At 56.0% G+C, this 23,077-nt stretch overlaps 1 protein-coding gene across 2 annotated transcripts; it reads left to right on the top strand.

Moving 5' to 3' along the window:
* Positions 1-6,769: 6,769 nt before the first annotated feature.
* On the top strand, positions 6,770-21,344 carry CLBA1 (clathrin binding box of aftiphilin containing 1). 2 transcript variants are annotated; one of them, XM_058429773.1, is made up of 6 exons: positions 6,770-7,868; positions 9,477-9,622; positions 12,326-12,455; positions 13,924-14,040; positions 14,850-14,983; positions 15,887-16,034. In XM_058429773.1, exons 1-6 carry the CDS (start codon positions 7,446-7,448, stop codon positions 15,921-15,923), a joined length of 987 nt encoding a protein of 328 aa, XP_058285756.1. In that variant the 5' UTR covers positions 6,770-7,445; the 3' UTR covers positions 15,924-16,034. The 2 variants fall into 2 exon arrangements, with proteins under 2 accessions (XP_058285756.1, XP_032036146.1); XM_032180255.2 differs by lacking the exon at positions 14,850-14,983 and having other exon boundaries at positions 15,887-21,344.
* Positions 21,345-23,077: the final 1,733 nt, after the last annotated feature.

The raw sequence follows: 23,077 nt of genomic DNA, 5'->3' as shown, positions 1-23,077 counted from the left end.
TAGGACACAGCGGCAACCAGCACCCCACTGGCCCTGCCCCAGGGGCTCCAGGTCTGGTGTAGACACAAGCAAGCCTGTAAGGACGAGGCGTTCTGCAGGGCGGCACTGCCCTGGGGGCGGGGGAACGGGGGTCCTGGAAGGCTCCTGGCAGTGTAAGCTGGGACCTTAGGGGTGAGGCATGTGCCAAGCAGTGTAGGGTGTTCTAGAGAGAGGGGACAGAGTAGCGTGTGTGCAGAGAATGGGGGCAAAAGGGCTGGGGTTGAAAGTCAGGTCCAGTGTGCGGGGGCAGGGCAGCAAGGCGGCTGAGGGGGCTCCTGTCGGTAGGAGGTGCCACCTAAGGCTCCAAGCAGGGTCTCTGAGCATGGTGAGAGCTGAGGAAAGACTGTGCAGGTGGCTAGGGGTGTTGGCATGGGGCACAGTTGGAAACAGGAGCAGTGGAACCAGGGCCATGGTATGGGAGGGAGTGAAAGGATATTCAGGCAGAGGGGACTTGGTGAGGGTCAGAGTGCAGAGGGTGGGAGCCTCCCTGGGATCTAGCTTGGGCACCACACAAAGGCAGCACACCTGGGGGTGTGGACAGGGAGGGCAGGGGCCCAAGGGAGTTCCAAGAGTTTGGTGACGCCTAGCCTGGTGTAGACCCGAGCCGGGCACACCCCAGAAGGAGTGGAGTTCTGCAGGGATTGTGGGGAGAGGCAGGGCTGGAAGAGAGCCAGAAGAGGACTGCCACCTCCATGAGGAGCTGCCTGGCAATGTCCAGGGGTGTGGGTCAGATGCGGGGACACACACACACACACACATACACGGACACACACACACACGGACACACATACAGATACACACACACATACATACATACAGAGATAAAGGCACAGAAACACACAGACACGGACAGAGACAGACACACTGATACATACACAGGTACACACAGAGGCACACACACACACAGACACACACACAGAGACACACAGACACATACACATAGAGACACATACAAACACACATGCTCTGTCATACACACACACACACACACACACACACACAGACACCTTTTCCTGGGGTGGGAAGAGGCCAGGCTGTACCGGAAGGGCCAGGCAGACACACACACTCATAGACAAGATCACAAACTCACCAAGACACAGACACAGGCCACCTGGGATATTTGATACACTCAGAGACAGGCACACACACACTCAGGCCTGCATGCATGAACACCCATACCAGGATACAGACCCATGCACGTGTGCACATACACACAGGGGCACACACATTCCTGGGCTCATTTGGAGACCACGCACAGCTAGCGGGCCCAGGTGAGCCACCGGGGCACGATGACTCACTCGACAGTTCCCGTTAGCTGCGCTGCAGCCACCGGGCAGCCATCCAGCAGCAGATCAGACAGACGCCAGAGCCACTGCCGGGAAGAGGCCCTGGCAGCCTCCTGCCCATGAGCCCAGGCATGATGGGCACAACCTTCTCTCTCATGCGGTGACCTGGCGCGGGTCTTACCCCACCCCCTCGCAGTGTCCTTCTTTCAGGGCTGAGCAGTGTTGCCTGGGGTCCAGAGGCCCTGCACTTACCTCCCACCCCAGGAGCCCATCCTGCTCTGCTCGCCTGGAGTCAGTCACTCCCTGGGCACTGGGAGAGAGCCACTAGGGTGCCCGGGTGCCTACACCTCTGTGTGTCCCTGGCTGCGTCTATGCCTCTGCCTGGTCTGCCAGGGGCTTGGCCTGCCAGTCCTCTGTGTCTGAGTCTGGCTGCAGGGCCTGGGAACAAGGGGCAGCTCAGGGCACTCGCCCACCTTTGTGTCCTCAGCCCCGTTAGGTGTGTGCCTTGACAAAGTCATTTGGCCTCCTGGGTCCCCATCCAAATGAGCTGGTCCCTCTCCTGATTGTCTGGCACGATCTGCACAGGGTTATAGGGACTCCCCTCGGCTTTGCGGGATGGGTGAGGATGGAGCCCTGGTGGGGAAGCTGGGGTTGCCTCCGACATGTCCCTGTCCCTGGGCTACTACCTGCTGCCCCTGCCTCTGTTTTCCTTCAGCAAGATGAGAGAACCCTCCAGGCCATCTTGGTGGGCACCGAGTGAGAGCACAAGTTCAGCGTGGCGTCACGGGAGTGTGGGGACCCCACACTTGGGAGGACTTTGCCCTGGTCCTGCCCCTCAGCCTGGGGTGGCTGAGATCTTCCCCTAGCTGTGTCCACTGGGCCTGTCCACCCCTGGCTAAGAAATGGTCCCAGAACCAACCACGGCTGCCCAGGTCCAGGAACTTCGCCTCTGCCCTGCACGGGGCTGCCCAATTCCAAGGTGGGCACAGACACACACACGCAGCTGCACCGTGCTCCCCTGTGGCCCCAGAATTCAGGATGGGGTCTGGGCAGGGCCTGCTCCACCCGGAGGCCGTCCCTCCCCTCTCCTGCCCACTCTGAGACAGAGGGCCGCTGTCTCTCTGCAGTGGCCTCTGACTCTGCACTGCCCTGAGTGCTGGGGCCGCAGTCTGGTTGTGACTGTCGGGGAGCTGAGGACTGCCCCTCCCACCCTCCTTCTGGGGGTCTTCTCCTAGCTTGAGGGTTAAGCTGACAGTGTCCTAAGACACCTTGGGGTGTCTGTCCAGAGAGCTTCCCCACCTCAGGGAACCTGGGGTCCTGAGAGCTCTATCTCACTCCAGATGCCTCTGGGAGGGCCTGCAACTTGGGCAGTGTACCCCCACAAACAGGCAGGCTGCGGCTATGTGCAGCTGAGGACTGGCTCCCCAGGGGCCAGCCAGAATCCCTCCTCCCACCCACCAGGGCCTCAGCAGCCGAAAGAGGGCTCCAGGGTCACCGCTGTGGGAGCAGGGGAGAAGATGAGAGTGGCTGCCAGCCCCCATCCCAGTCCCTTCCTGCCAGCTGAAGCCTGCGCTCCTGTCATCACGACCAGCTCCAGTCTCCTCCCCATGTGCCCCTCTGGGGACAGATGCCCGGCTAGGGAGGACCACAGAAGCGGGCCTGGGCTCAGGAATTCATGCCCCCACCCACAGCATCACTGGACACAAGCCCAACTCACAGCCACCCCTGGCACATACAAGGCCCCACATCTGCTGTAGGTGTCACCCCGGGGAGAGGGCGTCACATGCTCTCTCCTGTGCACGCAGCCTCCACCTCTTCCCTGGACCACTGAGATGGGGACACTTGCCCAGCCCACTGGTTGCCCATGGCCTTCCTGAGGCTGGGTGCCAGGGCCTGGGGTGCAAGCCCTGGTGTGAGGAGCCGAGGCTCCCCGGGCCCTGACCATCAGCAGAGCCGCTGCCCTGCCCCCATGGCCTGATGGCGCTGCTTGCCTCCACCCTCCGCAGGAGGGGATGCCCACAGCATCAATGATTGATGCTTGCTGCGGCAGCTGCAGCAACATAAGCAAAAATAGCTCTGCTGTGGTCCCTGCCCCGCCCCAGCCACAGCCTTGCATCCAGCCCGGCCTCGTGCCCAGATGGAGGGGTGTGAGGTGAGGCGGGAGCATCTAGGACTGTCTCAGCCACCGCCTGCCCCTGCTCAGTCTTTTATACGGTGATGATAGGGGAGGACCCCCGAGACCAGGTGGGGGACACTTGTCCACCCCGCCTCCCACTCTTGCCTGACCACACTGACTCCTGACCTCTAACTGCCTCACTCTCCCCCAAAGCTGGGTGCCCGTTTCAGGCCTGGGTCTTGTCCCCAGGTCCACTTCCTCTGCACCCACACAGCTGGGATCAGGAAATGTGGCAGTGGCGGGGCATGTCAGGGTGCTGCCATCGTTCCACTTGGATGGGTTTCTTTCAAACCCTGTGTCTTCATCGGGCTCTCTGGCTCAGCAGTCCATGTGGGTTAGCCTGGAATCTGAGCAGCAGCAGGTTCCCATGCTGCCGCCTGCAAGCCCTGCCATTCCTGCTGCCAGAGGTGAGGACAGGTGCACTCCCCAACTTGCCCTAGGGACTTGGGGCTGAGGATCCCAGAGGACCAGGATGCCTGGGTGCTTCTGGGGACCCCTCCCCAGCCAGTCCTTGCTCATCAGGTGATGCTGGGAGATCCCAAGATGACCGTGGGGCTCTGTGCGCAGGTGGCACTTGCCCCAGGACCCAGGCTGGCCCCTTCCTCCTGAGACTAGGGTAGGCGAGCTTGGCTCCTCTGCAGAAGGGAAGGTGCTCCCCACACACCCATTGAGCAGGGCTGGGGCTCAGGGTGGACCGAGGTGGCTGGAGAGGTCCTGGGACGGCTGCATGGGCTCCTCGTCCCCACCACACTCCACCTGCCCCCTCCATGCCCCTCGGGAGTCATGCTAATGTCCCCCACACCCAGGCTTTAATGGGAACCCACCCTCTCTGGCCCAGTCTCCCCTAGCAGCTGGGCCAATTCAATTTGAGCAGCGCCTGCTCCGATCGCCAACCTGGAAGCCTTATCCTCAGCTCATGCCCTTCAGGCTATGCCATGAAGCAGGATGGTCTGCCCAGAAGCTGGCCCAAGAAGCCAGCGGCGGCCTAGCAGCCACCTGAGCTGCCCCCACCTCCTCCTGCAACCAGGGTCGGGCACCTGATGTCAAGGTTGCCGCTGCCATTTCCTCTGCACCTTGGCTTCCCCGAGGCAGCACTTCTTAGTGGGTTATAAGGGGTCACTCAGGCGTATTAGTTCCCTGCTGCTGCCATAACAAAATGCCACCAACACAGTGGTTGAAAACAGCACGTGCGCATTTATCAGCTCCAGTTCTAGGTGTGGGCAGGACGGTGTGCCTTCTGGAGGCTTCAGGGGTGATCTGCTTCCTGGTCCTTTCAGCCTCCAGAGGCATCTGCAGTCTCATCGCTCCGGCTCTGCTTCCATCTTTGCGTCTCCTCTCTGACTCTGACCTTCCTGCTTCCTTCTCAGGACCTTTGTGATTACACGCATCATCCAGGCTCCACTCCTCCTCTCAAGAGCCTTAATTTAAGCCCATCTATAAAGTGTCTTTGACCCTGTAAGGTCACATATCCACAGGTTCCAGGGATTAGGATGTGGACATCTCTGTGGGGCTCTGTTCAGCTGCCACACCAGCTCTTCAACCCATACGGGTCATTTTTATCCTCCAACCACCCTGGGGGTACTGTGCTCTCCACGCTCCTCACGTGGAAGCTGAGGCCCAGACGGGGTGGGGAATTGCAGAGAACCAGGAGAGCAGCTCCTGTCCCAGCTCTGCTTCTCACGCAGGCCTTTGGGGCGGGGCCTCAGTTTCCCCACCTGTACACAAGGACAACACTCCTCCTGCCCCACTCCCAGCTCCCTGGGCCTCAAGGACGGCAAGGACAGTGCAGTGGATGAGGGGCAGCAGTGGGAACGGACACTGCCCTTAAGCTGGCAAGACAGTCCCAGGCCTGGTCTACAAACCCAGCCAGCTCCTGATCACCATCCTTAGGGTCACTGCGCTGCTGGGGTGGCCGAGCCAAGGTCCAGTCCTGGACAGTCTGACCGAAGAGCTTCCATACTGCATGGCCCGGCTGCTCTGCCCCTCAGGAAGGAGCGGGGACAGGAGGCTGGGTCTAAGGTGCAGAGAATGATCTCATCTTGTCATTTGTAAAATTAAATTGTTCTGTAGCTTGGCTGAGAAGGACCAGGGAGGGAAGGGGTGATTCAAGCAAGGACAGACTCCAGGCAGGGCCTCAGGCCCCAGGGTGGGAGAAATGTGAGCCTGAGGTAGATAGGGGGTGGACAGCAGATGGCATGGCTCAGGGCTTCACCAGGGCCAGGCCCTCCCCTTACCCAGAGGAGGCAGTGATGGGGGCCAGTCTGGGAAGGCTACGGAGGAGATGGAGTCAAGGTTGACTCCTTGAGTCTGGGGGTGAGGGCAGATGGCAGAAGGCCTGGAAGCCTGGAGGGGAGCTGGCAGAGGCCAGCCTAGCTCCTTGGTCGTCCAGTGGGTGGAGAGGGGCTGTCCGCCAGCCCTGCTCTGGCTGGTGACAAAGGAGGGGAGCACTCCGTGGGGCCTGCGAGGGAGGGGTGGAGCCTCCCCGCCGCTCCTTCCCCCAGGAATGGGGATGAGTTAAGGGCGGGCGAGGTTTTGGGATTCAGGAGTCAGCAAGACGGACTTGGCTCTCGCCAGGGAGAGGTGGGGTCCTGAGGGGCCGTCGCTCAGCTGCACCCACAGAGGAGTCGGCGGCGCGGCAAGTTAGGCTGCGGGGCGCCGGGAGAAGGGGCTGCGGGTGACGGGTGCGCTGGGACGGACCTGGGGAGCTCGTCGTGAGGAAGAAAGAACCACTCTAGGGCCAGGCACAGTGGCTCAAGCCTGTAATCCCAGCATTTGGGAGGTCGAGGCGGGCGGATCACGAGGTCAGGAGATCGAGACCATCCTGGCTAACACGGTGAAACCCCGTCTCTATTAAAATACAAAAAATCAGCTGGGCGTGGTGGCGGGCGCCTGTAGTCCCAGCTACTCGGAGAGGCTGAGGCAGGAGAATGGCGTGAACCCGGGAGGCGGAGCTTGCAGTGAGTCGAGATCGCGCCACTGCACTCCAGTCTGGGCGACGGAGCGAGACTCTGTCTCAAAAAAAAAGAAGAAAAAAAAAAGAAAGAACCACTCGGGCGGCGAACTGAGCGCGGACAGAAAGCTCGAGCGGCCCCGCGCCCAGGGCTCGGCCAGTGGGGAAGCCCGATCCCACCCGCAGCGGAGGCGGCCCGGGGCCGGCAGGGCGGGTCCGGGGCGGGTCCTGGAGGACGGGGGCCGGCGCTGGCCTCGCCCCGGATGCGAGCTGACGTCACGGCGGCGGACGCCGGAAGCGGGGCTGGCGCACGCCGTTGCCAGGCAACGGGGCGGCGCAGGCAGGAGGCAACGGCTGGATGCGGGTTTCTCTCGTCCTGGCCCCGCGCGGCCCCGCCGAGGCGGCGACCAAGGTGGGTGCGGGGCCCAGGCCCGGGCCCAGGACACGCGGGGACTCTCGGGAGCCGTGGGCCAGGCGCTTAGCCGGCCACCTCGGGCCCTGTCCAGGCTCAGGCGGTCCAGGGCTGCCCTGCGGGCCGCGTGCGAGAGGGACTCTCGGGAGGCCCCGGGGCGCCGCACCCACTCCTTCCCACTTGGGCCTCCCGCGGGCGCCCGGCTCTCGTTCCTCTGGCCAGCGTGGGCCTCCCAGGCCCCCTCGCGGCTCTCTCCAAAGCAGGAGCCCCACCTTGGGCCGCCCGTCTCACACCTGCCGTGGGTCCGGTACGCGCACCTGTGTTGGGACTCCGCGCTCGCGCGCGTGGGAGGAAGCCAGGACTCCCGGGCGACCGGGCCGTGCCTGTGGTTTGTGTCAGTTCCACAGCAGCACGTGAGCACTTTGCACCGTCAGCCACTGGGCAGCCCGGGGCACTCCTGCAGCGTCCCCAGGCCCTCTCCAGGGCGGGTGAAGGTTGGGCAGTCCTGGGCAGCCAGCACCCCGGCGTGCATGTCTCCTGAGCAGCTGCCCATCGGGCCTCTGCTGGCCTGGCGGCTCCAAGATGCAAGGCCGGCGGGAGCTGTGGGGAGAGCCTTTGAGTGACCTCCAGGAGGAAGCAGCCAGCGCTTCCCTCCGAGTGGCACCTGAGAGGCTGAGTGATGACAGTTTGGAATGGAGACGGACCTGCCCCGACCTTCTCCTGTCCGACGGGAAAGCCAGCATCTCCATGCCCCGTGAGGGCGGTTCCACCTGCACTACCCGATGTCCTGACCCTGGGGAACACAGCAGCACTTGGGGGGAGTTTGAAGGCTTTCGGGAATCTTCAACCAAGTCTGGACAATTGTCACGGTCCCTTGAACTCCTGGAGGGACCCACAGAATCCCAGCCACCGAGAACCACTTCTGCCCCAAAAGAGTGCAGTTCTCACCAACCATGCCAGGGTGGACCTTGGGTGACAGGAACTTCTGCCGTCCCACCTTCTGAGGTATTTCTACTGTGCTGTGGTCACCATGTTGAGTGGGACGTGTACACACCAAGAGGCCTGCGGCCCTCGAATGCTGTGGCGTGCTGGCCAGGGAGGGGGCTGACAGCCTCAGAGCGTCTGCTTCTCTCCTGGCCTTCGTCCCTGGCCGTGTGGTTGGCAGTCCCATCCTGAGGCCAGGGAAGGAATGAGTTGGCAGAGGAGGCTGCAGATATGGGTCACACCAAGGCCAGGTGGGGGCCACCTGAACTGGGTCGCTCTCTCTGACCATTCCTCCCCAAGCCTGTCCACTTCCCATTGGCGGGGGCTGCACTGGCCCCAGCTCAGGGCATTTGAGGAGGAGCTTTTTGTCTGAATTCTGAATCTGCTGAGTTCAAAAGTCTCAGAGATTGTAAAATCACGTGATCACAGTTCAACTTGCTTGTAATGAATTGGGTGACGCCGGATCCAACGTGTCCGGGAGCTTGTAATGAATTGGGTGATGCCCAGTCCGACCTGTCTAGGAGCCAGGGTCCCAGCCCTCAGCCCCCTGCCTCCTGCCCTCTTTCAGAGCAGACTGCCAGGTGTTTGCCGTTTGGTGACACTTCCGCTCCTTCTCTTTTCCTGTTTTCTTCCTTCCATTGTTCCTCTTTCTCTGCCACTTCTTCCCAAATGGTTCATCCCAAGCACCATCATGAGAGATAAGAAATAAAACCAGTGAGGAAGGAAATAAAGAATATTGCAGTTCTCAGGGCTGGCCTGTTTTCTTTTTTTCTCTTTTTTTTTTTTTTTTTTTTTTTTGAGACAGTCTCACTCTGTCGCTGAGGCTGGAGTGCAGTGGCACTGTGTCGGCTCACTGCAACCTCTGTCTCCTGGGTTCAAGCGGTTCTTCTGCCTCAGCCTCCCGAGTAGCTGGATGCCCCGTAGTTTTATATATATATATAAATATATATAGTAAAGATGTTTTACCATTTGGCCAGGTGATTTGAATCCTGACCTCAGGTGATCCACCCGCCTCGGCCTCCCAAAGTGTGGTTACAGGTGTGACCACCGTGCCGGCCCATGTATAATTTTTTTTTTTTTTTTTTTTTTTTTGAGGGGCTGGAGTGCAGTGGCGTGATCTCGGCTCACTGCAAGCTCCACCTCCCAGGTTCACGCCATTCTCCTGCCTCAGCCTCTCGGAGTAGCCGGGACTACAGGCGCCTGCCACCACGCCCGGCTAATTTTTTGTATTTTTAGTAGAGACAGGGTTTCACCATGGTCTTGATCTCCTGACCTCGTGATCCGCCCGCCTCGGCCTCCCAAAGTGCTGGGATTACAAGCGTGAGCCACCGCGCCCGGCCAATTTCTTAACCAAATATGGAAAACAGCACTAACATTATTGGGTGGCCATCTTTTTTCATGTGTCACTGATGAAGTTTGAATGTTTTGCCCTAACCCCACCTTTTCCATGAGTCCTCTGGTTTTGTGTGATTTTGCTAACTTGGTGATTTTTAGGAATGAATATGTCAAGTGATAGTAACACTAATGGTATGATCAATTACAAATTTCATTTCTATCACAATTATTTCTTTGGAATAAGGTAACGTAATGTATGTCTTTCTCCTAACTTTGGTATGCTTTTCTTTTCAGCCCATTCTCAGCTATGAGAAGATTTTAAAGTGTGCTTTTCAAGAAATAACAGTCCAGCAGGCAGCTGAAGACGTTTCCGCCATAGGCCATTTCCTAGAAATAAGCAGTGAAGAAAAACCTGGCCTTGAATGTATACATAAATTGTGGTAATGAACTTAAGAAATATTTCCTACAGCAACTGCATTTATACTTCTGTTTGATAAAAGTAGGTGTGTGAGGCTTTGTTTTTGCCTTTATAGAGAGTAGCATCTCTCCTGAGGTCCCTGCCGTCTGTGGGTCATAGGGGTCCTATGAGAAGCAGGCAGCACGATTGATGCTCCAGCTGTGGCCTTCCACTCTGAGCCCTGTTCATCCCCCTCCCCAACCAGCTCACCTGGAGCAGCTGGACCCGAGCCCAGCTCCTCTTGGGTCTCAGTGCCAGTGCTGGTGGAGTGGGTGGGGGCCTCGCATTCAGTGTGAGTGGCTGGTGAGCCTGGGCAGTGGGCACGGGGGCCTTCTGGGGGACTTGGCTGAGTGGGCACTGACTGCCTCATGGTCCTCAGCCACAGAGTTCTAGAAAACATTCTACACTCTGGAGCCCCATTGTCAGCCCCAGGCCCAGCCCCAGGGGTGCTCCCGGAGCTGCCTTCAGGGCCGCGGGCTCCTAGGGGAAAGTGCACCCGCAGTCACTCGCAGATGGCCACTTTCCAGGGACACACTTTCAACTGAGCATTCAAAGACAAACAGTGCTCTAGTGGATTAGGCAGCAGTGGTTGAGAAGCTCGAGGTAAGTTGGCCCAAGGCCCCACAGGGAGGAGGGAAGTGAAGATTGGGGTGAGATAGCTTCCCTGTCCCCTGGTGTGGTCTGTGGAGTGGGTCTCCCAGCAGCCAGGGGAGAGCCAGGTCAGCCTGCTGATGTGTGTGTCTCTGAGCAGGCCTGGACTTTCAGAGAGCTCTGCAGATAGGCCATTCTGGGCTCCAGCCCTGGCCCACTGTGGCCTCTACTGGGGTCCAACCCAGCACCTGCCCCAGGTACCCTCTACAGGGGCTTGAGGACAGAGGCCTGGAGCCCAGAAGGCCGCAACCAGCGTTGCCCAGATGGCCAGTGTGCCCTCTGTATGTGGTGCTTCTGCAAAGCATGATCCCTGGGGAAAAACTGCCAAGAATGTGGTCCCAGCAAGCTGACGGTGGGGGTGTGCACTGTGCTGGCAGTATTGACATCTCTGTCACCAGCAGCACGACTCGCGGACCCAGAGGCACGGGGAGTCCTGGGTGTCAGGACTTGGCAGGGCTGGACACTCAGGGGACAGAAGGCTGGATGGTACTTTGGGGGTGGAGTAGAGCATGGTTTGTGTGTTCTGAAACACTGGGGTATTTTTGGAAATGGTTTGGTGTTTAGCACATCTGCTCTTCTTCTGTACTTATCTGGAGTGCAGTGGCACGATCTCAGCTCACTACAACCTCTGCCTCCTAGGCTTAAGCGATCATCCCGCCTCAGCCTCCTGAGTACTGGGACTACAGGCACCCACCACTACACCCAGCTAATTTTTGTATTTTTTGTAGAGACAGGGTTTTGCTATGTTGCTCAGGCTGGTCTCAAACTCCTGAGCTCAAGTGATTTGCCCTCCTCAGTCTCCCAAAGCGCGAGGTTTACAGGTGTGAGCTGCTGCACTTGCCCTTGCACTCATTTTCCCTTCCCTACTAGAGCGTGAACTTCCTACAGGCAGACCTTCTCAGTCCCTCACAGTACGTAGCAGTGACGTGTGGCACACAGTAGACATTCACCGTTGGATTGTTCATTTGTTCTCCTAAGCATGCACTGGTACTCTTAGTTTGTGAGCATCTATTTTGTACGCAGTACAGTTCTAGGCACTTGAGTGAACAAAACCAGCAAAATATCTGGCCTCATGGAGCTTCCACTCGTTGGAGGAGACAGTCAGTAACGGCAGTGAGTAAGCTACTCCAGGGCAGGTGCTGTGAGGCATAGAGGGGGCACGGGAGGTGGGTTGGGGTGTTGCAGGATGGCACATGTTGTTTGAATAAAAATATAAATGAACAAATAAACGAGACAGCCCAGTGCTCCTGCAGGGAACGCTGTTTTTATTTGTTTGTTTGTTTGTTTGAGACAGAGTCTCACTCTGTTGCCCAGGCTGGAGTGTAGTGGCACAATCTCCGTTCCCTGCAACCTCCACCTCCCAGGTTCAAGCGATTCTCCTGCCTCAACCTCCCCAGTAGCTGGGATTACAGGCGCCCATCACCACACCCGGCTAATTTTTTGTATTTTTAGTAGAGATGGGGTTTCACTATGTTGGCCAGGCAGATCTTGAACTCCTGACCTCCTGATCTGTCCACCTCAGCCTCCCAAAGTGCTGGGATTACAGGCGTGAGCCACCGTGCCCAGCCTGGGAACGCTGTTTTTAGAGCTTTTTTTTTTTTTTTTTTGAGACGGAGTCTCGCTCTGTCACCCAGGTTGGAGTGCAGTGGCGCGATCTCCGCTCACTGCAAGCTCCGCCTCCCGGGTTCATGCCATTCTCCTGCCTCAGCCTCTCCGAGTAGCTGGGACTACAGGCGCCCCCCACCACGCCCGGCTAATTTTTTTTTGTATTTTTAGTAGAGACGGGGTTTCACCGTGGTCTCGATCTCCTGACCTCGTGATCCGCCCGCCTCGGCCTCCCAAAGTGCTGGGATTACAAGCGTGAGCCACCGCGCCCGGCCTTGTTTTTAGAGCTCTTAACAGCTATACGCCTCTTGGCTTGTGTGCATCTTGGCTTGCGGGTAAAGGTGCCCCGTTGTGTGCCTCAGGCCGTGCCTCGGTGATCTCCTCACAAGGCTTTCAAGGTCACCTTTTAACAACTGCATCTGTTTTCCAGTAATGAATCCAGAAAACTCTGGAGAGCCCTTCAGAGCATACACACTACGTCTGCTTCTCAGCGCCTCTGGAGCCAGTCCTGTTGCCAGGAGAACTTCTTTCTTGTTCTTGGAATAGATGCTGCGCAGAAGGTAGGTGGTTTGGGTTGACACAGGGCTCCTGGGAGTATGGTTGAACTTCACTGTAGCCAGTGGCCCTTGGCCGTGCCCAAGGCGTGGGTGCAGGCGGAAGTGTGGGTTCAGGTGGGTTAAAGCCACTAGGTGGCCCCATAAACATGTCAAGGTCATTGGATGAATCCCGAATGCTTGAGGCAGGAGCCAGCAAAGCCTAGAGCAGGAGGTAGAGAAAGGCTCTGGAAGGAACGGGCGTGAGCCTGCAGCAGACAACGCACACAGAGATGTGCAGCAGTGCACACACACTGATGCACACACCCCGCCACACACTGCCGCGCGCACACTGCCGCACGCACACACCACCACGTGCACATACTGCTGCCGCGTGCACACTGCTGCCACGCACACACACCTCCACGCACACACCACTGCTGCCACGCACACACACCGCCACGCACACACCACTGCTGCCACGCACACCACCACGCGCACACCACTGCTGCCACGCACACACACGCCACGCGCACACCACTGCTGCCACGTGCACACCACTGCTGCCATGCACACACCGCCACGCACACACCACTGCTGCCACGCACACACCGCCACACACACACTGCTGCCACGCACACACGCCACGCACACACCACTGCTGCCACGCACACACATGCCACGCGCACACCACTGCTGCCACGCACACACAGCCACGCGCACACCACTGCTGCCACGCGCACACCACTGCTGCCACACGCACAACCGCCACGTGCACATACTGCTGCCGCGACACACACCACATACACTGCCACGTGCACCACTGCCACACACAGACTGCCGTGCATGTGCTCAAGCTCCTGGGCTGTCACAGAAAACGCCAGTCACAGGGAGGGCCGCCTTTCAGCGATCTAGATTTCAAGGATCTTTCTTCATTCTTAAATATTATGGAAATTTTCAAACATGGAAAACTCAAAAAGGGCCAGCCAGGCAGGCAGATTGGCCCTGGTGAAGACAGGGGTGTGAAAATGGTTGCCCTGTTGGCCCATGGGCCACATTGGGCTGGCCAGGAAGGAAGTGAAGGGCAGAAAAGAACAGAGAGGCTCCCAGTGAGATCAGCCCTGACTGTGTCATTGTGAGGGGAAAACAGAGAACCAGGAGGCTAGGAAATGGGGGGAGGCCTGAATAGAAGCCTCAGAGGCGGGCCAGCTCCGAGTGGCAGCAGCCTGAAGGGTGTGTCTGAAAGTGGCCGTGAAGACATTATTCCCTTTGAGCAGTTGAGGGGTGCTGAGGTCCTGAAGGGGAGCGAGGCCTGTGAGCCGGGGATGAGGCAGCGAGTGGCAGGGCTACACAGAGGAAACTGGTGAGCTGACCTTCAGAGGGGCCTGAGAGAACTTTGCAGTTGTAGCATGAAGTTAGTAGAGGGGCTCAGGGGAAAAGGAAACAGGAGAAAATGATGAGTGCACTGGCTGTCTGATGGGGTCTGTTTCCTTAGGACCTTTCTGGAGGCCAGGGCCACATCATGGAAGACTGTGACCTCAAAGAGCCTGAAGGACTCCTCACTGTCAGCAGCTTCTGTCTCCAGCATTGCAAAGCCCTGATCCAGACCAAGGTGAGTGGTCACCAAGGAGAGGCCTCAGGGAACCGCGCTGGCGGTGTCCACACATGGGGAGCCCTCCACGTTCTCTGATGTGAGTCAGTTGCTTGTTTTCTTCCTTTGAGTCTTGTGGACTTCCAGAAAACAAACATTTCTGCTATTTAGGGCAGACAGGCAAATTGTTAACACCACTGCAGGGTGCCAAACAATTTAAATATCATCCGGAAAGACTCTTAGGCCAGAGGACCCAGGATATGGGTGGGTCACACAGGAGAACTGGCAGGAGAAGCCAGGCAGGGAAGAGAGCTGCAGGGCAGCTGAGACGCCAGGTGTGGATGACGAGGCTGGAAGGATGAGGCAGGACCACGCTGTGACTGTTGGGCCAGGGGATGTTGCCCCCGCCTGGGCAGCTGTCATGAACAGATCTGACTGGCGGCTTCAGTCACGGCGCTTACCTTACACAGGGTCTGCCCACAGCTTTTCTCTCATGAGCTGCGGTTCTTTTTTTTTTTTTTTTTTTTTTTTTTTTTGAGACGGAGTCTTGCTGTGTCACCCAGGCTGGAGTGCAGTGGCGCAATCTCGGCTCACTGCAAGCTCCGCCTCCCGGGTTCACGCCATTCTCCTGCCTCAGCCTCTCCGAGTAGCTGGGACTACAGGCGCCCGCCACCACGCCCGGCTAATTTTTTTGTATTTTTAGTAGAGACGGGGTTTCACCGTGGTCTCGATCTCCTGACCTCGTGATCCGCCCGCCTCGGCCTCCCAAAGTGCTGGGATTACAAGCGTGAGCCACCGCGCCCGGCCATGAGCTGCGGTTCTTTCCGCAGAGTCACTTCATCACAGCCAGGCTCAAGGCGGAAGAGGGGATGGACAGAGAAGGGGACTTCTTCCTGCAGCTCTCTCTTTTATCGGGGAAGAAAAGCTTTTCTGGGCTGGAGTCCGGAGCCCGCCCTCAGACCAGGTATTGCAGGAGGGGTGAGACGGCCAGGCCTAGCTCACCTGGTTTCCTGCTCACCCTGGAGACCCGGGACCCTGGAACAGTCGGGGCTCATTGTGTACACCCAGGAGATGGTGGGAGGGGCGCAAGGGCGGCCGTCAGCATGAAGAGTGACATGCAGGGAGGCACAGGGGTAAAGTACTGCCCTGTGGCCTGGTAGGAGGTGACAAGGACCTGAGACTGAGCTGGGACAGCAGGAAGGCTGCATAGCACAGGAGGCGGCCAGGGTCAGCTTCTGGGCAAGAATTTGGCATGAATGTGGCACTGCCCCCAGCTGACGTGGGGTGGGTGCCCTGGATGGTCAGCACACAGGTGACAGGCGACAGGTGCCATGGGGCAACAGGAGAGGGCCCTCATCGGCCATCTTCACAGGCTGTCCATCTTTTTGAAAAACACCGTAGCACAGGAGGGTTGTCCTAGAGCAGCAGGCCATAAAGAAATGTTCGTGGCTGTGTTACTCACAACAGCCGATGGGGGAGACGTCCAGCCGCAGCTGTTTGGGGGAAGCCTGTGGTGTAGTCCAAGAGTGGCCACTGCAGGGCTGTGTGTGGAGGGTAGTGGCAGCCTCCACCAAGGAGTGCCAGACACGTACCACAAGGGCCAGAGACCCCGCCTAAGATGTGGGCCCACTGCTGTCTTCGGGGCTGGCTGCAGGCCAGAGCCATAGACTGAACCATGAGGAAGCCCCAGCATGTCTTCCCTGTGCACCTCTCTGGTGACATCCCATGAAGAGAAGGTTTCTAAGAGGAGAACCAAGGAGAGAACACTAGGGGGCCGAGAGGCAGGGGGCGGCCAGGGGCAAACGCCCAAGCTAGCGCTTCTCATTGCCTGGGGTGCGCGCACCTGACTGCTGTCCTCTCATCTCAGCTCTCGGGGCCGCCTGGCAGCAGACAGGGGAGGCTGATGACATGCAGCCGCTTCCTGAAGACCCCCTTATGCGGAGGTGGCCAGCACATCACTATTCCAAGGAAAAAGATATTCACTCCGCACAAGCTCAAACTGACACTGTTTAACAGCGACGTTTGCTGAGATCAGGAGTACTTTGTACCTTTATGAGGAATTTCTCATTTTCTTCCTGGCTGGGTGGATGTGGAAAGCAGAACTGTCTGTGGAGCTGTTTTCCGGACCCCAGGCCCGTTCCTGGGGTCTCTCCAACAGGACCTGTCCTGTGCTCTGGGCTCGTCTCGGGTCTGACCAGGAGATGGAGGATGTGTCCTTGGCAGAGCCAAGGGGAGACAGAGGTTTCTGGGTGCCATGGCAGGCTGTCGGGGTCCAGGTGGCACCCATGGGCCCCCTGCCTCATGTGAATGCTGCTGGCACCTGGTGGGGGTGCCCAGGGATGGACCCTGGGCATGGCTTCTGGGCTGCTTAGTCCAGGGGGAATAACTTATGGTCAAATCCATGAGTTCAGAGGAAAAGGGGAAGGCACTGAAACGTCACCAGAGAGACAGCTGTTGAGACTGCTCAGAAACCCTCTGTCTGTCACACTCTGCCCTGGCTGCTGTGTGGTCAGGGCACCATGAGGGTGTGCAGATGTGCTGTTTCCTCAAAGCCTCGCAGGTGCCTCACTGCCTGGGCCCCTGCCCAGCAGCCTCAAGGACAGGCCTTTCTCCCTCATGGTTGTACCCAGGAGGTCGCACCACTGGCCTGCGAGAGCTTCTGGTGGGCCCGTGGTTTCCCCTAATTATCTGCTAAGGAAAACTGTGCTCTTCGAAGGGCAGAGCCAAGAAGTCAGCCCTGACTTTTGTAAAATTTTATTAAATAAAACTGCCTAGATAAGCCTGTTCTCACTGGTTCATCAGCTAGGGGGACTGACACCTGAAATCCTGTCCCCAGGGGAGGCCTGAAGTCTAAGCAAGCAGCTACCCTGGCTGTCTCTTTTCCAGCCAAGGCCACACATGGGACCGTAGCCTCCATGTCACCGTGGTATCAGTGGGATGTGCGCAGTGATGGGCAGGAGTTTCCATCATGAAGGAGGAGGAAGCGATGTCCCTGCACACACCCTGGCCTCGGCCACCCAGCTGCACAGCCAGCACCATGTTGCACGTGGCTCTAGGTCTGTGATGAGGATAATTCCTTTTTGTTTGTTTGATTTTGGGTATCACTTGTTTTGGAAAGCTGCCTTTATTTTTCATTTTCAGCCAGGCGAAAGTGGGAATTTAGAGACTGTTTTTCTAACACGCAGCTTCCTTCAAAGGCACTGTCTTGTGGGCCCTGCCAGCAGAGCCCCTCCAGGAGATGCCCTGGTTTCCTCACCTTGAAAAGTTAGACTTTAACAAGCCAAAATACTCCATCCTGCTCCTCCCACTCCAAGATTCGGGTTCAGACTGTGCCGTGGCATCACGGTGTCACCCGTGGTGGCCCTTGCTCCTCACCTGGCTGGACGTTGGTGACCCGCAGACCTCAGAAGGCCAAACCTTTCTTCTGACTTCCCTGTGGCCTCACAGGAACCTCAGAAGCAACAGGTTCCAAACCTGACTTCTGTGGCACCCAGTAGAGAAGAGAGGCCCTGCTGTTCTCGTCCCCAGAGGGGAGTGAGAGGAAGAGGCCCCTCACAGAGTCAGGTAAGGAGGGACCAGGCGACGTACATGCAAACCACTTGCCCACTAGTGCGGCTGCCAAGCCCCAGGGTCTGGAGGACCCTGCAACAGGCAAGTCCAAAGCTCCCTGGCCTCCCTCAGGTCCACACTGAGTGCTCAGGAGAAAGTGCCAAAAGCTGGGAGTGGGGGCAGGGAGCTGACGGACACTCCCCCGAGAACGCCCCTCTCACAGACATGCTGGGATTTTTGTTCCCAAAGTCTGGAGGCCCAGCAGGGGAGCTGGAACGGTGGGCGGGAGGCAAGCCCCCAAAGGCTGAGGAAGAGGCAGCAGGGCTGCAAGACGCCCTGGGCACAAGGCGAGGGGCTGGAATGGAGAGCAAAGGAAGCCTCCAGTGGCCGAAAAGGACGGCAGTCCGGCTGAAGAACGGAGAAATCGTGCAGCCCCCAAAGCCGGTGGCTTGGCTGCGACACACAGGCTGATGTCCAGAATCACTGTGCTCAGAGCTCAGACCCCACCGAAGCCGTGCCCTGATGCCCCACCCTCAGGGCGTCTGAAGGCCTAACTACAGCTGCAGAGAAGTCCAGAGCTAGCTCAACTACAGGGAAGGACAACTGTGTTCCCACTCTAGCAGCCTCACAGCGGAAGGCACGTGCCCCTCTCTGGAAATAAACATTGTTTGCTTCAGCCTCTATTGTTCTTTTATATGAACTGTCTAGCCTACAATAAGACATTACAAGACACATGAAAAGGCAAGAAAACGTGAACCACAGTGAGCAGCAGAAGCAGAGGCAGCCCCAGTGGCAAAACTAAAGTCAAGGGCTTTGAAGGAACTCTGGCGAGGTGGGGAGGGCCTGTGGAAGTGACAGGTGACATTCACCAAGAGATAGAGACGTTCAGCAGAAACAGGGACACTTCAGTAAAGAACAAAATGAAGACGCTAGTAATGAAAAATATAGTATATAAATGAATAATCTTTAGATGGGTTTAACAGCAGACTGGACACCACAGAGGAATGGATCAGTTAACTTGAAAATTGGTCAATAGAGAAGATCCAAACACAGAAAGAGGGGAGGGAAAACAACAGAGGGTCCAAGATCTGTGGGCCAAAGTCAGATGGCCTAACTGAGTGTAACTGGAGTCCCACAGCAGGAACAGGAGAGAATAAAGAAGAAATATTCCAAGACCGAATCGCTAAGAACTTTCTGAAATTCATGAAAGAAAATAATCCACAGATCCAAGAATCTCTGTGAACAGCAAGAATATTTGCTGTTCTTAAAGGCAGCTAGGGTGGAAATAGGAGATTCATATGGAGAAGCAATGATAGGAACAATGGCTCACTTCCCACCAGAAGGCCATGCACGCACCCACATCTGCAGTGCTGAAGGGAAAAGGAAGGTCAACTTAGAAGTTCACATACATTGAAATATTCTTTAGGCTGGTCACAGGGGCTCACCCTGTAATCCCAGCACTTTGAGAGGCCAAGGTGGAAGGATTGCTTGAGGCCGGGAGTTTGAGACCAGGCTGGGCAACATAGTGAGACCCCTATCTCTACAAAAAAGTAAAAAAAAAAAAGAATTGGCCTGATGTGGTGGCACTCACCTGTAGTCCCAGCTACTCAGGAGGCTGAGGTGGGAGGATTGCTTGAGCCTAGGAGTTGGAGGCTGCAGTGAGCTGTGATCACACCATTGTACTCCAGCCTGGCAACAGAGTAAGACCCTATCTCTTAAAAAAAAAAAAGAATTAAGTAGTAAAAGTTGGTTAACTACTAAAAGGGTCTTGGTTTGGTTTGGCTTGGGTTAGAGACAGGGTCTTGCGACGTTGCCCATGCTGGTTTTGAACTCCTGAGCTCAAGCAATCCTCCTGCCTTGGCCTCTCTTTTTGTTTTTTGTTTTTCAATAAAGACTTACTTAATAGGCCCTGAAGTAGCAGGTGCGGGAAAGCAGCTTCTCTGGGTTGGCGGTGAGGTACAGTGAAGAATTAAGACCTGGCCAAGGCCCCCTGCCCTCCCAGGCTGAGATGCAGGCCTTTCACAGTGAGTGTGGCTGCATGGGAACAGGCCTAGGCAAAGGAGCTGAGCTGGAGCTGGTCTGCAGGGACAGCTGGCAGGAGGACAGGTGCCCCCAGGAGCACCCTACTGGAGTGGCTCAGGAGCAGAGCCAGTGCAAACATGGGGCATGCTGGGGCCCATCGTGCCATGCTGGGCTCCTGTGCCAAATAATACTGATAGAGGACCAGACCCAAGAGGGAAGCCCCCTCTCCCAGCCAGCGGCTGCCCCTTCCCACCTGTCCCCAGTCAGTGCTGAGTATAGACCGGTGCAGAGCCAGCCGTTTCTGCCCACCTCGGCCTCAGATGGACACTCTGTCCTGGGCCCATGGGTGTGGCAAAGGCCCTTTCTTCCACACATGCCAGGCTTGCATCGAGGCTGACAGCTTTCCTCTGCCTGCCCCTGCTTTCTAACCCTTTTGTCTTTCATAAGTATTTCTCCAAATAAACTTCTTGAATGTGTAAATCTATCCTGGCCTTTGATTCCTAGAGGCCCTGAAGGAACGTGACCGTCACCTGACCTGAGTGACACTGCAAAGCCCTTGTTCTTTCTAGTGGACGTGGAGCTCTCTCCAAGCAGATGAGATGCTGAGCCATCAGCCACATCAGAGGCCAGGGACATGGCCTTCAGAGGCTTTGGCCATCATGCAAAACACCTGGCCACCCTGAAGCCTCCATGCTGGAGAAATGTCTGGAGCAATCCCACAGAGATGCTGACAGATGCCCAAGGACCCAGCTGCTGGAGCCTTCCAGCCAGCATGCCAGCCCTGGGAGGAAGGAAGGCTTCAGGGTGGGGTGCATCCAGCTGCAGCCACTGCCTGACAGCAGTGGCCTGAGTCAGATCCCAGCAAGAACCACCCAGCTGAGCCCAGCCAAGCCCTGGCATGAGATCGTGGCAGTAACAGATGGTAGGTGCTGCATGCTGTGAAGCTAGTGATGGCGGCTACACAGCAGGAGATCACAAGAACAACACATGTCCAGATAACCAGTGGGTCCACAGAGGTCACTAGAAACTTAGTAATTGAAACTGAATAATGAAAGTGGCACTGATCAAAATCTGAGTGAAAGCCGTGCTTAGAAGGAAATTTATAGCTTTAAATGTTTATATTAGAAAGTAAGAAAAGTACAAAACCATCTAAGATTTCATGTTAAGGTGCAAGAAGAAGAGCAAATTAAACCAAAAGTAAGCAGAAAGAAGGAAATAAAACTGAGAGCCAAAATCAACAAAATGGAAAATGGCAGAACACTAGGAGAAAGGGATGGTCCTAAGTGAAGACGTAAGAGCACGTGATGTGCGGCTCTCGCTGACTCCTAATTCAAACAAACCAAATGTAGAGACAACTTGCAATAACACACAGCGAGGAAAAGCAGGCAGCCTCTGCCCAACACAGCCAGGAGACAGCCTCAGAAATCGGAGAAAATATTTGGAAACCATATATCTGATAAGGGGTTAATATCCAAAATACATAAGGAACTCAAACAACTTAACAGGAAGAAAACCCAGATAACCTGATTGAAAAAATAGGAAAAGGACCTGAACAGACATTTTTCTTTTCTTTTCTTTTCTTTTTTTTTGCTCTGTCGCCCAGGCTGGGGTGCAGTGGTGCAGTGTTAGCTCACTGCAAACTCTGCCTCCTGAGTTCAAGCGATTCTCCTGCCTCAGCCTCCCGAGTAGCTGGGACTACAGGCGCCCGCCACCATGCCCAGCTAATTTTTATATTTTTAGTAGAGACAGGGTTTCACCATGTTGGCCAGGGTGGTCTCGAACTCCTGACCTCAGGTGATCCACCCGCCTTGGCCTCCCAAAGTGCTGGGATTACAGGCGTGAGCCACTGTGCCCAGCCGAGCAGACATTTTCCAAAATACATATATTTTATATATATATAATATATATATTATATATTTATACACACACACACACACAAATGGCCAACAGCTATACAAAACCAATGCTCCATATCAGTAATCATCAGGGAAATGCAAATCAAGACTGCAATAGATGCCCCCTCCACCTGTTAGGATGGTTATTCTGTTAGGATGGTTATCCTGTTAGGATGGTTATTCTGTTAGGATGGTTATTCTGTTAGGATGGTTATTCTGTTTTAGGATGGTTATTCTGTTAGGATGGTTATTCTGTTTTAGGATGGTTATTCTGTTAGGATGGTTATTCTGTTAGGATGGTTATTCTGTTAGGATGGTTATTCTGTTTGTTAGGATGGTTATTCTAAACAGATGAAATGTCGCTGACGGTGTAGAGAAATGCGGATGCGTGTGCACTGTTGGTGGGAGTGTAAAGTAGTACCGCCATTATGGGAAACAGTATGGAGGTGCCTGAAAAAGTTAAAAATAGAACTACCATATCATCCAGCAGTCCCACTACTGGGTATTTATCCAAATAAAAGGAAATCAGTATGTTGAAGAGATACCCGCACCCCCATGTTTATTGCAGCACTAGTCACCATAGCCAAGCTATGGAACCAACCTAGGTGTCCAACAACAGATGAATGGATAAAGAAAATGTGGTACATACGCACAATGGGATACTATTCAGCTGTAAAAAAAAGAATGAAATCCTCTCATTTGCAACTATCTAGATGAACCCGAAGCATTTATGCTAAGCGAAATAAGCTGGTACAGAAAGACGAACCCCACACGATCTCACTCATACATGGAACCCAAAAAGTCAAACTTGCCAGGCGTGGTGGCTCATGCCTGTAATCCCAGCACTTTCGGAGGCCAAGGCAAGAGGATCACGTGAGTCCAGGAGTTCGAAACCAGCCTGGGCAACAGAGTGATACCTCATCTCTACACAAATATAAAATAAAGGCCGGGGCCTGACATGGTGGCTCACGTCTGTAATCCAAGCACTTTGGGAGGCCGAGGCAGGCGGATCAAGTCAATAGATCAAGACCATCCTGGCCAACATGGTGAAACTGTCTCTATTAGAACAAAATTTGGCTGGGCATGGTGGTGTGTGCCTGTAGTCCCAGCTACTCGGGAGGCTGAGGCAGGAGAATTGCCTGAACCCAGGAGGCACAGGTTGCAGTGAGCCAAGATCGGGCCACTGCAGTCCAGCCTGGCAGCAGAGCAAGACTCTGTCTCTAAATAAATAAAAATAAAGGCTGGGCATGGTAGCTCACGGCTGTAATCCCAGGACTTTGGGAGGCCAAGCCGGGCAGATCACTTGAGGTCAGGAGTTTGAGACCAGCCTGACCAACATGGTGAAACCCCGTCTCTACTAAAATACAAAAATTAGCCGGGCGTGATGGTGTGTGCCTGTAATCCCAACTACTCGGGAGGCTGAGGCAGGAGAATCACTTGGACCCGGGAGGCGGAGGTTGCATTGAGCCAAGATCGTAATCACTGCACTCCAGGCTGGGTGACAGAGCAAGACTCCGTCTCAAAACAAAACAAAACAAAAAAAACCCAAGAGGTTGAGGCTGCAGTGAGCCATGTTTGCGCCACTGCACTCC

This window comes from Hylobates moloch, unplaced genomic scaffold (assembly GCF_009828535.3).
Source record: "Hylobates moloch isolate HMO894 unplaced genomic scaffold, HMol_V3 SCAFFOLD_16, whole genome shotgun sequence".
Lineage (NCBI taxonomy): Eukaryota > Metazoa > Chordata > Mammalia > Primates > Hylobatidae > Hylobates > Hylobates moloch.
The sequence above is the reverse complement of the archived record's forward strand: the minus strand, read 5'-3'. Positions and strand labels throughout refer to the sequence as shown.